This window comes from Mytilus galloprovincialis, chromosome 8, assembly GCF_965363235.1.
Source record: "Mytilus galloprovincialis chromosome 8, xbMytGall1.hap1.1, whole genome shotgun sequence".
Classification (NCBI taxonomy): Eukaryota; Metazoa; Mollusca; class Bivalvia; order Mytilida; family Mytilidae; genus Mytilus; species Mytilus galloprovincialis.
Genome location: NC_134845.1, coordinates 5,404,682 through 5,418,245, shown reverse-complemented (window position 1 = coordinate 5,418,245; position 13,564 = coordinate 5,404,682). Strand labels below are relative to the sequence as shown.

The window sequence follows — 13,564 nt, the reverse complement described above, 5'->3', positions numbered from 1 at the left end:
TAAGTTAATTCAATTAAATGTATTTGATGTCTCAAGTGTGAAAACTTAAATGACATGAATATTGGCTTGATTGGTGATTAGGACAGGTGTCAAAATTAGTTGCAACACATATTTTTTTTTTTTGTTAAGAGTTGTTTCAATAAATAATCAAAATAAAATTTGTTGTCAACAAATAATTAAATTTTATTAAAGTGGTTAAAGTGATTATAAACTGACTAACTTATAATAAAGTGCGATGACTGTTAATGGATTCTTATAGTGTGTGGGTATCTTCTCCGAAAACCGATATATTTATTACCAAAAATACTAGATTCGATTTGTGTTTTGGTCCTTTGTGGTGCGTTGTTGTTTTGAAGTATTAGTAATATCTTTAAAGATTCATGTCGGTATTATTCTTCCGATAACTTTGAAAAAAACTGCCAGCTGATTCAGACGAAGTAAGGAAGGTAATAGTGCGTTTCCTGATTTAAGCTAATTGATTTAATCAAAAACAGGTTAATTAGTATATTAAACTTTAAAGACAAGTTGACTATCCAAAGTTATCAGCCACTGTCTATTCCCAGGTCATACACATCAGTCATCACACCTGTCACAAAATTAAATGTTGTGTTTAATCATATTGAAAAGTTTCATATAAAATTTATGAAAGAAATTCTTGGGGTTCACTGTAAAACTTCCAACCATGCATGTCGCAGTGAGCTTGGTAGACTCCCCGTAAAAGCTAAAGTTTTGTTTTCTTCCATGAAATTTTTAGATCATTTAATCTCATCTAACAAAATCTTAGCTCATGACATATTTATTCAAACAAGAGAAAACAACCTATGGACAAGTAATATGAAGAAATGTATCCATAATCTGGGTTTCTCATATTTAACATCTTTTAATGTACCTATTACACCTATGCTTGCTCAAATAAAACAACGAATTCATGACCAAATTTTACAAGAACAGTCTAATTCATATATTACAGAATCATCAAAACTATCATTTTTTCGAAATTTTTGTTTTTCAAATAAACGTGCACACTATGTTGACCAATTGAATATGTTGAAAGATAGGGCACCTTTGGCAAAATTAAGGCTAAGTGCACACAATCTTGAAATTGAAAGAGGTAGATACATGCAAGCAGAGCTCCAGATAAGCTGCGTATTTGCGTGATCACGCAATACAAATAATAAAAAACCCAATGCAATTGCCCATTGCAGGGTTCAATAACCCAATTAATTCAAAGGAAAACCCAATTATAAGCCAAAACCATGAGTTCTCAACCCTTTTATTGGCTACCATTTGCGTTATTTACCCTTATCTGTTTACAGTCGTCGCGTTAATCTATTTAATAATATTTATAATTGGAAATGTCCTTTCGTTCTAAAAATAGATCTCTGCGTCAAGGAGCAGAAATGGGTCCCTGTTGGAATTTTTCGTTGCTCAAAAGGTACACGTGTTTTTGAAAACATTTCGATTTTCTCGGGGTTTATCCAATTAGGGTATGTCATGATGTCATAGTTTTTCGAATTGCTTGGGATTTATCATAACATACATTGAATTAAAACGAAAGTGAATATCCGGTAAAAATATTGAATAGAAGCATGTTCTCAGCGTCTTTTGAATAGCTGAGGGAAAGTTATGATGATAACAAGACTCAGCCAGTGATTTTAGGAAGCGTCCTTTGAACGCACAGGCGTGTTTGTGTACCTTATCGAGAACATTGCTAATAAACACTTGGTTTTGTCGTCAAAAACGAAAAAAGTTGGAAAAAGTGAAAGGCCAAATCAATTATGACATGATATGTAGTTGGAAAGCATCAGAAACCAAAAGTTCCAATAAAGGACAGCTTAACCCAGATTTATGTAAATTGAATAAAACAAAAAAATCAAGAATAATTAGACTAAGAGTTGATATCATATTTTTTTCTTCATTTTACGGTTAATGTGTAAATACACACAGAGGCACTCTTCTCAGAATATATAAAGGTATATAGGAAAGAAAAAAATCTGAGAAGAGTGCCTGTGAATACACATATCCGTTTTTTTTCAGTTTATATAAGTTGTGAGAAAATCCAAAACTGGCAGACGTTTGAAACAGGACACAAATTAAACCTACAATTGCTGGTCAGTGAATAAACCAAATAAAACAGCTAGCACATATACAAAGAAAGCAACATATATAAGATGGAAAAACATCTGGGGTTGATATTGCCTAAATATTCAATATTGTGTGGATGAAAAAACCCAATATATTAAGGAGCTTGGTGGTGAAAAACCCAATTTGATATTAACTTGAGGGGTGAATTGGAATTGATAATGCAATTAAAAAACGTTATCACCCAATTACATAAGAAATTAGTGGGTAAAAACCCCAATTTGTGAATACTTATCTGGAGCTCTGATGCAAGTTAACAAAGAAGAAAGGTTGTGCAAATTATGTCATAATAAAAATATAGAAGACGAAAAACATTTTATCTTGCATTGCACAAAATATGAATCACAAAGAAATGTTCTTATATCAAAATTGTCCAATTTTAAAAATTATGACAAACAATCTAAAACTGAGGATGAATATATCAAACTATTACTAAATAACAAGTATAGAAAAACACTTAGATTAATATCATCTTTTATTAATCAATCATTTGAATTAAGGAAAAATGTACTTATAAATGAGTAATATGAACAATTTGAAGCTATAACATACACTATACTTATGTCAGTAGTCTATTCTTACAAATTAACCTATATATATTGATATTTATAACTGCACATTTCATTGTTCGAAATGTGCACAATGATATGCTATGTAGTATTGTTTAATTGCTACATCATTACTATTAGTATACTAGTTGTATGGGCCGTTGCCAATTATTGTAATTGAGTTTGTGCCAATAAAATATTTGTATTTGTATTTGTATTTGTATCATAATTTGTTGTTATGATGCACACATTTATGTAAAATGGCAACATTTTGTCTCTAGCAGTACTTTCCTTAGAAGCATAAATGCCCCCCTTTTTTTAGCTACATGCTCAGTTTAGTTTCCACAGTTGGCGAGTCTGAATACAGTGGAGTCCCAAGTGTGTGCGCGACCGGTGATGTCACCCATTAGCTGATTTCGTCATATTCACGCAGTAATACAAACAAAATTGTTCTTATAATTATATTAGCCTTCCGAAGGAATAGGAAAGAATAAAATTGATAAGTTCAAGAGTTAATTTATAACTGTAAAAGCCAATCCCGTGATTTAACCATATTTATCCAATTTCCATTAAATACATCATCAGATAAAAGGAGTAGGTCCAGTAAGACCTCTTTTTGGCCCCAATATATAGCAGTTTTACAGAATTGTTAAAATGTAAATTTTTAGTTAGTTATTGGAAAGTAGAATGATTCTGCTACATAAATATGGACAATACAATGCACATATATCAGGCACTAGCATGACTAGCATCATTAAGTCATGCTTATTAACTGAAATCTTAACAATTTTAGCATTTTAGTTCAATTTTAGACTGTTTCCGTCTTAAATGAAAGTGGCCGCATTCGTGTTCATTCTAAATATTGAAATGTAAGTTGTATTTGACGATAATACATAAGGCCTAAAATAAAATTTCATTTGTTTGGCATTGCCACCTGACCCACTGAAAAACTTGCCGCCCAAATAATTTTATTTGCGTTTCAGAAATTTATTTTTTTTTTATGTAAAAAAAATCAAAATTGTGCCGGAATTTGATCGTATCTGCCGAGTTTGTTCCTGGCTTTACTTATTTCAAATCAAGATCTTAAAAGATCTTGTCTTACACTGTATTGGGAGCAAACATTTAAATGACATGGAATAGAAAAAGTCTGCCAAAAGTAATGTCAAAGAGGCCGGTAGGGGAGGCATCTCCCTATGCTGCAATGCATTGGTTAAGGGAGATGGATTTTATTAAAAATGAATTTTCAGCTATTCTTTGAAAGAAACGTTCTGAGAGACCTTGTAGAGGACTCAAATTTTATCTTCTGTAAAGCAGAAACAGATGATTTCTCCTTGACTTTGTTGCTTCATGAGATAGAAGTTTTTCACCGGGACATCACATAACAAATATGCGTGGCTCTTACATTTGTTGAACTTAAAATGAAGAATTCCCATTAAACTTTTTAAAATGAAATGGTTCTAGTATTTCCAATTCTTAAATATATTATCTCCCTTATAAATCAAATTATCTCCCCTTATCAGTACTGATTTTATAATATATACATGTACTTAAAAAATGACTAAAAACATGCTATAAACAAACATTTTACAACTAAGTGCTATGTATTCACCTATAATTCTCATCCATACATACTTTCCATACACAATACCACAGAAGAATCACTGAATGAGCTTCAAATAGTACCTTTTCAGGCACCATCAATTGATATCATGAATATTTCAGACAACAGTGTTTTCCCATAAGATTATGTCCCCTAGATCACCATGAGGTTCAACAGTAAAGAATTAACCCATATAGTAGAGCAGGGTGTCGTAGATAAAGAAGGAATACTATCCATGAAATATAAACCAGAGGGAAGAATATTCAAGAAAGAAGAAAGTAAGAATGATTAATTTAGATTAAATAGAATAAATATGTTAGATAAGATATAAAAATAAGATGTGGTATATGTGCCAATGCGCCAACTCTTCACAAGAGACCAAATAACACAGAAATTAACAACTACAGGTTATGGTAGGGCCTTCAACAATAAGTTAAACTCATACTGCATAATCAGCTACATGTATAAGGCCAACTAAAATTAATTAGTAGATTTTCATCCAAAGTTTTGAAAAAAATGGGGCGGGTGGGAGGATTTTATTTTTTAAATTTTATTTGATATGAAACCTTCTTGTGACGTAAACTTCATATATATATATATGCAAGTGTTATAATTAGCTTATACCATGTACATGTGTAAACATGTATAAAGAATCGTACATAATTTTTCAAATTCTTAAATAAATATCTCTGATTGGCAACGACTGTTCTACATGCAATTGCTACTTTAGAAACCTATTTCAAGTAAACAGTAAAATCATGGAGAAATTGGACTACTTTTTAAGTGATGGTTTGTAGTCCCCGTAAAATTATGCAAATGCAATGGTATGCAACACAAGTATTATGAAAGAAATGAGAAATCAAACAGTGTTGGTAATAGTGGTATCAGGTCCATTCGCGCCCAATATACTTAATAATAGTAGGGTTGTGCTTTTAAGACTCTCAAGTTATGCAAGACTGAAGCAAATATAATTACAATGTAAAACATGAAGTTGTTTAATGACTCTTTTAAGGTATTTGGTGTTTTAAACAAAAACAATAGCCATGGGTAAATCTAAGGGCTTTCTATAACACAATGTGTATGTTTGCCGACTTTTTGAACTCAATATACGGTCATAGATTTAACAAGTTCGTGCTTTTGTCAGTTTTTTTAATCCATTTATGTTTTTTTCTACCAATGTGTTCCACGATTCTTGCGCTTTTGAAATTTTCAGAGCCCAAATTTGCTGACACAAAGTCAATGTTTTATTGAAAAAAATCCACGGTTTTCTAATGACAGAAATTTCCAATTTGTGACATACCGCGATTTGCGTTCTTGGACACAGCATATTACTCGTAACCCGAATATTTCATGCCCTTCTGGTAATCTATCTCTATTCTCTGTAGATGATATTGTCATCATTGAGCAGCAGAATTTGTCAACATAACAATGGTTTTAAAGTACTCGAAACAAGAAATATGAAAACCGAAATTTGAAATAGGAAGTTCGAATGAAACGAAATTATTGACGGTTACCGGTAACGGAAATGAACAAAATCCGGAAATCGTAAATTTTTCAAAATAAAAAAAATCGGGGCGGGCGGGGATGAAAATCTAGCAATTAATTTTAATTGGCCTAATAAGACCCCAAAAAATGCAAAATGACCCATGTAAAACATTTCAAAGGAGAATTTAGAGTTAAGAATACCAAATCGTCTACCTGAATCAGATATGTATTTATTTTTTTGCTGATCAAGAAAGACAAAATGTATCTTCAGGCTGATTCTGTTTAAAACAACATCATATATGGTAATATGTGCATACACCATGGTTCATTGATAGTCTCCAATAGCAATGTTAGGACAACTTTTTTACTTCAATATGATCTATCTCTTTACAAATTTGACAATAATCCAGAGGAAATAGGAATTTTTTATCTACTTTACTCAAAGTACATGAAACTTGTTTTCTGAAATACAAGTCAAACGTTTTAATTAAAGTTGATGTGCATATTTTACAAATAACAAAAGCTCTGAAGATCTGTTGAATCAACTACATAAAATGATCAGTACAATTAAGACAAAATGATACTCATACTTAAAGTAATTGCAGGTTTTAATGTAATATCATGCACAGTTTATTTAAGTTTATAGAACATGTCATATTTTCAAAACATTAAACAGAATTTAGATATCTAAAATTGAGAGAGCCTGAGAGGATTCTTTTTTAACAAACAGTACTTCAAATATGAATATAAAAAAAGATTGAAACTTCTGATTTGGTAAGATTGGTACTTCTCTACTCATGCATACATACTCCATAAAAGTAATATTAATATTTAGATAGTAGATGTTATTCTTAAATTGTTTTGAGCAATACTCATTTTATGGAAGTATAAGTACGAAAGCCCTTGAGTGCCATGCAAAAATGAAATTACAAGCTGTGCGCACAAGTTACTTACTTGCACACACAAGTTACTATTCTGAATATGTATCATATTAAAGTTATTTTCTATTGACAGCATACATTACTAGACATTGTAAACTTAAAGGAAATCTGTTGTTTTATTACAAGAACAAAGAATCTGTAAGTTATTATGTTTGTAGTAACTTTGTTTGTACATTACAATACATTAGTGTATATATCTGTAGTGGGATGTAAGTCAGCGTATACCTTAAAAAACTAAATTAAATAACTTAATTTTGGATGTAACACGTCTCCTGATTGGCTGAGGTTATTTTGTTATGAGCCCAAAGACATAATTTAGTCATGTGACCGTGACGTCATCAACGTTTTTTCATGGTTTTCTACGGTTTAAAATGGAATTTAGAATTAAATTATAAGAAATGACTGTAATATTTTTTCTGTCTATTCGAAATAACATAAAAAATGTGGTGCACACTGTTAAATAACTCGCTACGCACGTTATTCAGTGTGCACCAAATTTTAATGTTATTTCTTCACAGACAGAAAAAATATTACAGTCATTCCTTAAATATATAAGTAGGAAGGTATTTTCATTTCAATCCTCACCACAAGGAACATACTTTTTATTTTAGGAATATTGGTTTGATTAATGTGCCAATAAAGAAATCCATAGTACTGTATGTGTAAATAAACTGGACTTGTGATCACCTGTGCTCTGTCAATATAGATAAGAAGATGTGGTATGAGTGCCAATAAGACAACTCTCCATCCCAGTCACAATGTATGAAAAGTTAACAATTATAGGTCAAAGTATGTATACCCAACATCTTATTCATGTAAAATCATAAATGAGCTGCAACCTTTGAACACAATTAAATTTCCTTCCATTTCTTTCACCTTTTCTCTGAATAGAGTATCCTACATTTGTTTAATGTCACATGATCAGAAGAAATAAATTTTAGATTTATAGTATGTTATTGTCGCATTAGCATAATACGTTCATGTAGTATTATAGGGTTATTGCATGAATATTTGGGAATATTGTCCCAAGTAGAATTTTATATTGCATGATCTTGGGAGTATAATATATGTTCTACTCAGGACAATATTCCCAAATATTTGTGCAATAATCCTTTTATTGTATAGCAATATAATATTTGAAAGTAAAAATTGATTTAAATTAAGATTTTGTCGTGGATGACGTCATGAATTTTGGAGATTTATTGCACTAGTGCAATATTAGAATTTATTGCACGCTAACTTTTGGTTACTTTCTGTGGGAAATACTATATTGTTATGCAATAAAATAGCATATCAAATTGTATTAGTTTCTAGAATATGTAACATGATTGAAGAACTGCTGGAAAAGGTATATGCTGTATTGGTTTATGATACAGTCTAGAAATAATATAATATGTATAAAGGTTGGTGATTGAATCTCACCTTAACCATGGTATGATATATATAGATTTTGTTGTCCAAATAAAAAAAAAAAAGGTTTTGGTGTACATGTATAATTTTGTTATTAGAAATATATGAAAAGGGTTACAGGATTGACCCCTGTCCAGGTCACATTAAAAACTTATCAATTGGTATTTGAGTCTTCTCATTCTCTGCTAAGCATTCTGAGATTAAAGATAAAAGGAACAGCTCTTTACTTGCTGTTTTTTCATCTCAAAGTTGAGTAAAAGCTCACACTTCATTGTAATGTTGGCATGCTGCCTGTTTCAGCATTAAGAATCTAGTTCAGCATGTTATAATCTAGTATAAACAGATTTTATATCAATACATATCATTATCTAGGAAATGTGTTTAATATTTACCATTTGGTTTTAAGCAGTCCATCAATCAATCAACATGACACCTCATGTAAGGACAAAATATATGCCAAAATAATTGTGAAATTTCAATTTCTTTTATCAATAGTTTTAATGTATTTTCAACCACAATTTTTATTGTCAAAAAATCTGGCAAGAAAAAGCTTTTTAAACAGAACCATATGTCAATGTTTTTCTTAATTGAAATTCTATTTTGATTTACTGGGATACTGATAGGTACAAGAAGTGCTACAAAGTTTTACTTTCTTGTCCGTGATTCTACAGACATGAACACAAGTATATTTTACTCTTCATAACAGATGTAAAATTTACCGCTAAACTATATATATATATAGCTATGATACTGAAAATTTGTTTTCATTTCATTTCAACAATTTCAGAAAAATAACCGAAAGTTGAACCCAGCGCCATCTTTGGTAATTTTGTTGTTTGATGCTTATAATTGCTTAATAGATTTAGTTTAGTTATTTTAACACTTAAAGTTTTATTGGACCAGAAAATTAAGGAGATTTTCTCCCCCAAACTATGTATAAATATTATTAAATTTCAAGCCGAGAATCATGATTATCATATTAAAGCAACTCATACATTACTGAAGAACAAAAGCTATCTGAGCCTAGTTTCTCCTTAGCTGTAATATCTTATTTCAAATATTTACCTTTTAATTTACAGATTTCTTGTACAACTTCTTTTCTTATCTCTGTCTCTGTAATAGAAACAAAATTGATGATCACTTTAAAATTTGGGAATTGTTTTGAATAAAATATTGCAAAAGTGGGGAATATTCTTAAACACATATTTTATTGATGGTAAATTAGACACAAATGATTAGACAGATGATGTCCTAATTCTTTACATATTGCTTGCTGCTTAATTTTATTTTAATCTCTTTTTCCCTACAAGTGTCAATGTTTTTACCAATGAATGAATAAACTTAAAATAAATATCATAAATTCAAGAAACATAATACATTGGCCAAAAGCTTGATTGATTGACAGTGTTTATTACATTGACCAAAACAAGGACTTAAAATTAAAACATCAAGAATAGAAAACAGAAGATTATACAGAAAACTATTTGGAAAACTGTTCACTAAAAACAAACATGGTCAGCATACATGACAAATTCTAAATAAACAAATTGTCTGTTTTTAAGATACTTTTCTTCTGCATCTGCCTCCTTGTAATATTTTATTTCTTTGGTTAATTGCAATAATCTGGTGTGAAGTTTCTTATAACCATTCTTGATCTATTTAATAATGTTGTTAGGTTTACATTTGAGTTAGTTTTTCACAGCAATTATATTTTAGCACTAACCTTTAAAACAAAGCATTCTGTTATAAAGTAAAAAGCATAACCTAAATATAAAAATAAGTAAGCGTGGTATGATTGTCAATGAGACAAATGTCCACCAGACTACACATGGACTTAATGTACAGCTATATATTTCGGTAAACGGACAGAAAGTCACAGGACAAAAAGTCACAGGACATAAAGTCACAAATTTGGTAGGACAAAAAGTCACAGGACAAAAAGTCACAAATAATCTGTGGACAATTGTTTGAATATATAAGAGAAATATCTTGAAATATTTACTTTTTAATACGTATATTTTAATACTATAGTTTAGGAAATGTGTCATTATACTTGAAAAATGAAGATTTATTCAATTTTAATCATGCAAAAGAAAGATTTCTTGGCACCATGAAGCCATTTAAGTGCCAAGCCACTATGACATTTTGTTTTTTTTCACATTATTTGATCATCTTTGATATTTTTTTGATAAATTGTGTTAACAAAGTTGGTTTATATACAATAGTTCAAGAAAAATACAAAATATTTTTAAAGAAATAAGCATTCTTTTATTCAAAGAAAATAATCAGAAAAAATTAATTGTGACTTTTTGTCCTGTGACTTTTTGTCTGTGACTTTTTGTCCTGTGACTTTCTGTCCTACATTCTATATTTCTTTGCACTGTTTGTGAAAATGATGAATATTTCATAGGGATCACAATCCAGCTGTGACACTGTATTACAGTAAACCATTTGTGTATAAAGCTTTATATTGCAATTAGTAGGTAGAAGACGTGGATGTTCATACCTTGTATACAGGTCTGCCATACAGATACTTATAGGTTTCATTACGAGTGAGAATTAGATATCGATTGATATCAACTCGAGTTGTATGTGCGTGGCCTATTTGTTGCCAGTTGTGTTGCTACGGCCGTTTTTCTTTGCAACACGTACTGATCTGTATACTTTTTGAACTAATATGGTTTTATTTCATTGTGTTGTATGTTCTTGTGTGAACAGAATACTGTTCCATTGACTCCCAGATATATTTTTTTTTTTTTTTTATAGTTTTATAGGTTTCATAACGAGTGCACGGGTTCCTTTCTTTATTTCTTCGTCCATGATAAGATTTATATTAGATAATGCAGACGATAAAGCAGACGAAAATCGCAAAAACCGGAAGTAAACAATCAGTTGTCAAGAAAAAAAGTAGTCCCGGCATGACCTTTTCCAGTGAATAATGACCTGATCAACGGCCAATGAAAATATTGGAAATTTACGAGATAAGCCAATCAAATTAACGTAATTTTGATATCACTTTTTCATATCACACTCCGTACGGTGTGATACGAAAAATATCTATTCACGTGGGAGTTAGATAACAGGCCCCAACTATAAGAGAACTCATGTTATAAAGTTTCGGTCTGTCATATGTCCATTGTTATTTACCTCATTTTCATGGTTCAGTGAATGCTTGCAAAAAGAATACTGTTTTGTTGAAAATGAAATGTTCTGTTATTATGAGTAATAAGATAACTATATTTAGTATAGATTACTTGCAAGGCCTATGTGTCTGTCATGGTATGTTCACCTAACCTTGACCTCATTTCATGGATCAATATTCAAGGTTAAAGTTATTTTGTTAAGTTTGTATTTCAGATGAGTAGTTCAACAATAATTTGTGGTATTGAATGATTGTCAGTACATATTCTGACTGGCAGGTTTCATCTGACCTTGAACTCATTTTCATGATTCATTAAACACTGTTTAGTTTTTGTAATGTAGTTTGTTTCTCTAGATTTATAAGCAATCAGACAAGTAAATTTGATGTATGGAATAATTTTAAGATGTACATGTCTGTCTGGCAGGGTTCATCTGACCATGACTTCATTTTCAAGGATAATTGATAATGTTAAAATTATGTTATACATGCAGTAAAACCTTCATATTGCAGACTCTCAAAATGAATAAAATCACAAATAAAACAGGCAAGACATTTCTATATTTAACAACTGTTTTACACCCAAAAACGTTCAGATTAGATTACATGTAAATGTGATATTAACCAAATGTCTCTTGTTTTGCCTTCATAAAACAGCTTATTATTTATGAGCTACATGCATTATAATTTTACAAAACATGTGTGTTAGGGTAATCTTTGATATAAAAAATTATATATGTATATTTATACTGAAGAGTAATATACAAGATTGACTTATCATTCTTTTATTTTCATTTTTAAACAAATTCTGACAAGGACTATTCTACTGAAATGAACAACACCCCAAATATATACGTAAAGCCTGTTACGATATTTGATCTATTAATGTTTTATCTAATAAGTTTTTCTTAAATGATTATGAAAATATATATTATATTTTGCAGAGAACAGAACCACTAGGAGTGTTAGTATTAGAGAGATGTACAATAGAACTAGATGATGAAATAGATAATGCATTTATTATAGGTAAATAGTTTAATAAGATATATAGTATATTTATGCACATGCAAGTTTCAGTTCATTTTCTCTGAATTTGTTTAGTTTCTGTATTAATGAGAGAATCAAACTTTCAGTTTTTGAAGGAGATGAACCTACCTACCATTTTGCCACAAGAACAGAAACAGAAAGAGATGAATGGATTCAGGCCCTTCACCTCTCTAGTTACGAATGTCTTAAGATGCAGCTACAGAGTTTACGGGAACAGATCCAGGCCAAGACAGGACGGGACCCAGTATCACAACCTCCTCCTACAGAAACAGGGATGGCATTCGAAACACAGTCTGGTGCGAATATACAGAATCCTATTGTCACTAATTAATACTGATTCTATTGGTAAACTTTTGTCATGTTAGGTGTAGGATTGTGGTCAAAGGTCATTCATTTAATCATCTATATTGTTTATGCTTGCTTTATTTTGGGCTGAAGATTACGTAATTTCATGATTTTGTTGGTTTAGCTCTGTTGTGATGAAGTCAAAGTAAAAATATGATGAATGCTGTCTTAGTATCTTTATCACATTTTTTTCAGACAAAATCTTTTAAATGATTATTAAATTGAAATTGATTGGATAATGCACAGTAGGGCTAATAGGTCAAGGTTCAAGGTTCAAGACAGCTATTGATAAACTGAGTTTTAGTTGCAAAATCTATGGTTTCCAGGAGCTATTTTTATACGACCGTAAAAAAATTGCGGTCGTATATTGGTATCACGTTGTCGTCTACGAAGACGGATGGTTTCTGGATAATAACTTTTGTATAAGTAAATAGAAAGCAATAAAATTTTAACACAATGTTTATAACCACAAAAGAAAGCTTGGGATTGATTTTAGGGGTTATGGTCCCTAAGGTTAGGAATGAGGGGCCCAAAGGGGCACACAAAAATCATTTATCTAGTGTCAGGACAAAAAGTTGTGTATAAGTATTTCAATTGTTCTGAAATTGTACCACAATGTTTAATACCATAAGTAGAAGGTTGGGATTATTTTGTTGGGAATGGGGCTAACAGTCTAGGAATAAAGGGCCAAAAAGGGGCCAAAAACAAGCATTTTTGTAGTTTCAAGACAATAGATTGGAGTTATCTTTCTTTGTCCAGAATGGTTGTTGAATCAACAAAAAAAAAACAATGCTTTAGAAATCTTCTTTGAAATTGGGAGTTATCTTTCTTTATCAAGAATAGTAGTTGAATTAACTTAAATCAATGTTATATACAATATACACTGCAATATTCACTTTACTACTTA

General features: G+C 30.7%; 1 protein-coding gene across 13 annotated transcripts in view; it reads left to right on the top strand.

The window, feature by feature from the left end:
• The first annotated feature begins 374 nt into the window (after nt 1-374).
• LOC143084924 (inositol polyphosphate-4-phosphatase type I A-like) overlaps nt 375-13,564 on the top strand; it is an 83,979-nt gene continuing 70,789 nt past the window's right edge. For 8 of the 13 annotated variants that reach the window (XM_076261003.1, XM_076260996.1, XM_076261000.1 and 5 more), the window contains exons 1-6: nt 423-494; nt 4,413-4,568; nt 6,790-6,854; nt 8,914-8,949; nt 12,210-12,291; nt 12,399-12,608. In XM_076261003.1, the coding sequence (XP_076117118.1) occupies nt 4,454-4,568; nt 6,790-6,854; nt 8,914-8,949; nt 12,210-12,291; nt 12,399-12,608 (508 nt within the window). In that variant the 5' untranslated portion in view covers nt 423-494; nt 4,413-4,453. Of the gene's footprint in view, nt 495-4,412; nt 4,569-6,789; nt 6,855-8,913; nt 8,950-12,209; nt 12,292-12,398; nt 12,609-13,564 lie in introns of all 13 variants that reach the window. The other 5 variants (XM_076261005.1, XM_076261002.1, XM_076260999.1 and 2 more) reach the window with 3 other exon arrangements.